Source organism: Ruditapes philippinarum, unplaced genomic scaffold (assembly GCF_026571515.1).
Source record: "Ruditapes philippinarum isolate M1 unplaced genomic scaffold, ASM2657151v2 ctg13006_1_1_1_1, whole genome shotgun sequence".
NCBI classification, from domain to species: Eukaryota; Metazoa; Mollusca; class Bivalvia; order Venerida; family Veneridae; genus Ruditapes; species Ruditapes philippinarum.
In genome coordinates this window covers 22,088-26,046 of record NW_026860713.1, presented here as the reverse complement: position 1 = coordinate 26,046, position 3,959 = coordinate 22,088, and the positions used below count along the sequence as shown (strand labels likewise).

General features: G+C 32.2%; 2 protein-coding genes across 2 annotated transcripts; both read left to right on the top strand.

The window, feature by feature from the left end:
- The first annotated feature begins 1,006 nt into the window (after positions 1–1,006).
- On the top strand, positions 1,007–2,906 carry LOC132713141 (P2X purinoceptor 7-like). The gene is made up of 3 exons (XM_060695615.1): positions 1,007–1,569; positions 1,813–2,049; positions 2,289–2,906. The coding sequence occupies exons 1-3, from the start codon at positions 1,567–1,569 to the stop codon at positions 2,550–2,552; spliced, it is 504 nt and encodes a 167-aa protein (XP_060551598.1). The 5' UTR covers positions 1,007–1,566; the 3' UTR covers positions 2,553–2,906.
- Positions 1,330–1,569, top strand: LOC132713142 (serine-arginine protein 55-like; the record flags this gene model as incomplete). The annotated part of the gene is given in 1 exon segment (XM_060695616.1): positions 1,330–1,569. A coding segment is annotated over 1 exon segment (228 nt), but the record flags the coding sequence as incomplete, so codon positions are not given.
- Positions 2,907–3,959: the final 1,053 nt, after the last annotated feature.

Below are 3,959 nucleotides of genomic sequence, written 5' to 3'. Positions count from 1 at the left end.
TAAGAAGTTTCTAGAATAGTCTTCCATTTACTACAGTAATCATAATCTAGCAACTTCAACAATAAAGATCATTCCAGAAATTTCTATCTAAATATAATGCATGAGTTTTCTACAACAGTTAAGAACGTTCTAGTACATACATGTAGTTTATGTTCTAAAAATAGAACAATGATAATATTGGAAATACCAACTGGTCAGATATAAATTATATACATGTAATATGTTGCATACATAACATCACATCAAAATGTTAATGTAATATCTACCAGTAACACGAGAATCGCAAAAATCAAAACTTGTTACGGAAATTGACAGAAACCCGCCCGCCATTATCGGAAACACTCGTGGTAATTAATTATGCATCCGTAAGTTCACGTTCAAAGGTCATCTATCAAAATGGCGGAACAACAATCAGACAGCGACAATGAAAGTTCTATGGTAAGTGTACGAGTTTCTGATGTAGAAATGGGAAATATATTAATCAATTTTTGTCGATTCAAAATCGAATAAAATGTGAGAATTAAGAGATGGGCTGGTTCGACAGATCCTTCATAATTTCGGTGTAAACTGTTGCCGTGTTTGGGAGATAAAAAGAAAATTACGAAGCGTAGGTAATAATGCATTTTTGCGTGTTGAAAAAATTATAAACGGCACTGAATTTATCATACTTGATAGCGGGATGGTATAAATTATTCTTTCACGTTCAAATGTCTTTTATAGAATTTATAAAAGTAGAATAATTGGATAGAAAAATTTATACGATTCGCTCACACAATCTTCGACCCTTTTACAGTTTTAGTAATTCTGGCGAAGCACAGGGACACGTTTACAAAATATGTTATTGTTAAGTGAAAACAAATTTTTTCAAATGTCAGGATTTTGTAAATAAGATATAATGTAATGGAAATAAAATCAAATATTTCTGACCTTGATATATTTTTAAAAAATATTACAGTATTTTTGAGAGAAAAAATATGACCATCTATTATGCTCTTTGCATACAGGACAAATATTTGTAAAGAATAAATATGAGCTATATATTCACTGACAACATCCTTATTTATGCATACATGATAAACATAACTTACATAATTCCACATAAGATGATTATGTGAATTTCAATTAGGTTAAATAAGACAAGTTACCTTTACTTCACCTGGTCTATATATGTTGCTTGAGCTATGTTACTGTCAAAAGAAACAGTATTTTGTCCAATTCAGTTTACTTAATTGTTCACTTAACATTCCATTTATATTAACAGAAATGTACAAATGGTGACAATTTAGTTGCCAGTTTTAATCTAATTCTTATCTATTCAAGATTGAAACGTCTGCATCAGACAGTCCGGTATCTGTGTCTATTGGAGATGTGAACATAACTGGGAGGGGGAGAAGAGGGAGTAGAGGTAGATCTGGGGGTAGAGGACGCAGAGCAAGAGGTCAGAGTAGAGGAAGAGGTGGTGGGTCAAGGAGCAGAAGTCGGATTAGAGCAAGGGCATCAGGAAGTAGAGTTGATAGAAGGGAAGAAGAAGCATTAGAAAATGTCAACAAACGTTAAGAAACATTAATGGTAAGACTCCTTATATACTTGTTCAAATTCATGACAAACATGCATCAATTTACTCAGTTTAGAAAGCATATGATGATTACATTGTATACAAGATTACATTATAAAATTATTGAATCATAAGTCTGCATTCATGCCTTTAACTATTCATTAATGCGTTCATTGATAATAAGATTCTTGGTTATTAAAATTCATTGTTAAACATATGGGAGAATACCTTTATATAATTCTTTTTTTTCTATAAAGAATGAGGTGAATGAAATGTCAGATGAGGAAAGAAAGGAACTATGCCAGAAGCTTGTTAGGGAATATCCATACATGATTCTGGAAATCCTTAAACCAGCCACAAGACATCCTGGAGGATATCACCCAGGACCTGGCCAAGCTTCACCAGACTGGTGTGTCTGCAGGCATTGCAGGGAAATGCCTACACAAGTTGAGAGGCAGTGTTGTGGGAAGGAAAACTGTGTTACTCTCTTGCCGGTATTTATATATTATTTTCTTTCTACAAGCTACCAATGTATTAATTGATATACTTCTTTGAAGTATTTTCAGTATTACAGCAATTTGCTGTATGAAATGAATAGGACTATTGGCCCTGTACTATAAATTTTTCACTAAACAGTCAATCACTTTTTCAATAACGCCTAATTTTTTATTGCTTAGAATATTTCATTACAACATTATTTCTTTTTTGTAACCTTATATGAATTTCCTTCCAGGATTTCCAAGTCCTTATTCTAGATGAAGGAGTGCTAGCATTAGCAAGGCTGTATAGGCGAGGTATTTTAGTATTTGATGATGAAGCAGATATCCGGAAGGCCAATAGGCATCAGGCTTATAGACAGTTTGTGTTGTGGACATATGGTCGATTGATTGCTGGGGATAGAAGAGTAGTACCTTCCTGCAGTGTCTGGAAGATACGTGATCGTTTCCCGGATCCTTTTGGACAATATACTGGGTTTAAACCATCAAGACTTGGTTAAGTTCAAGGCTGTCTTTTTAAGAATTTAACATCTTTAATCTTAAAGGGACTCCACTGAGGTTAAAAAAGGCTAAAACATAACCTTTGAATTTCTTACATAAATGAGCTGGGGCACTTATAACAGAAATAAATGCAAAGATAGTAAGAAATATACTTTGAAATAAATTGAAAATAGTATTTTTATATATGTCTTAGCCCGATTTTAGTGAAAAGCGTGTGATCACTTTTCATTTTGGGTCATTTATTTACAATTTGAATAATAATTCTTGGAAAACGAAGTGCGTGAATGATCTGAATTATTGCAAGAAGATTAGTGTTCTAAACCTACATCAAATGGTACATTTCTCTGGAAAAAAAAATTCAGTCCCATCATGTTAAAAAACTCAGTGGAGTCCCTTTAATCACCTGTTATGTATATTTTTGTCCAAAAAAAGATGTTTGTTCAACCCAACAGCTGTATTCTATGTATTTTTATCTTTTTCATCAGATCTTTGGACTTTGACTGTTATATTAGTCAGATCAGTAGAGCTGTTATTGATAGAAACAATATTGATATATTTTTGATATTTTTGTCTATCAATAATCGATACACATTTTAAAAAAACAATAATGTAGACTATTTAAATTCAATGACTAGAAATTATGCAAATTAAACCAAAAACATTTATAGAAACCGGTTTCCATAACTTAAGATATGATGTCGTTTGGTAATGGTCATGTTCTATTCTATGGAAGAAATTCAGTCATATTCCAAATTGAAAATAGTATATAATTTTCCCAATCCACAGGAAAAAATCCCAATTTAGTTACAAAATAAAAGTATTGGATAATTAGTTCTATAATCTTTGAAAATAAGGGCTTCTTCACTAATATAGCTGAAATATTTGAAGATGCCATCCTAGACAGTGATTATTTGCTTTCATTTATCACTGCAAAATTCAGTCATGCCCTCCCCCCCCCTTCCCAATTTTTACTGAAATTCCCAATTCCAAAAGGTGAAAGGTCATCCAGAAATATGTTACTACACCACTGAGATAGGTAAATGAAGAGGGGTCGCAAGTGTCATATGAGTACATTTCTATGTTTGGTAAAAATGTATGGCTCAAACCAGGAAGGGCCTTATCTTACTTATACAATCAAAATTTGATATTTTTGTTTGTTCAATATAGTTATTCTAGAGGGCATAGGTTTAGAGCTGTTACTTTTATTAGGTCAATTGGGGCATATTTTTTCAAAGTGGAATGCACCTTACTGTTTGATCTGTAAGACATGACAACTTTCATAGATTGAAGAAACTTTTCAAAAGAATAAACTATTTTCTTTATTCATGTGCCTAAGTATAAGGGCCAAAATTTATAAGGATGAATGCTTTTTGTATATATAAAAAAATAAGTTCTGGTTTCAAATT

What these genes read in the sequence shown, in the direction of transcription:
- LOC132713141 (XM_060695615.1), top strand. An exon ending in ACTGTGTTACTCTCTTGCCG is followed by an intron (nt 2,050 to 2,288) that starts GTATTTATATAT and finishes ATTTCCTTCCAG; the next exon opens with GATTTCCAAGTCCTTATTCT.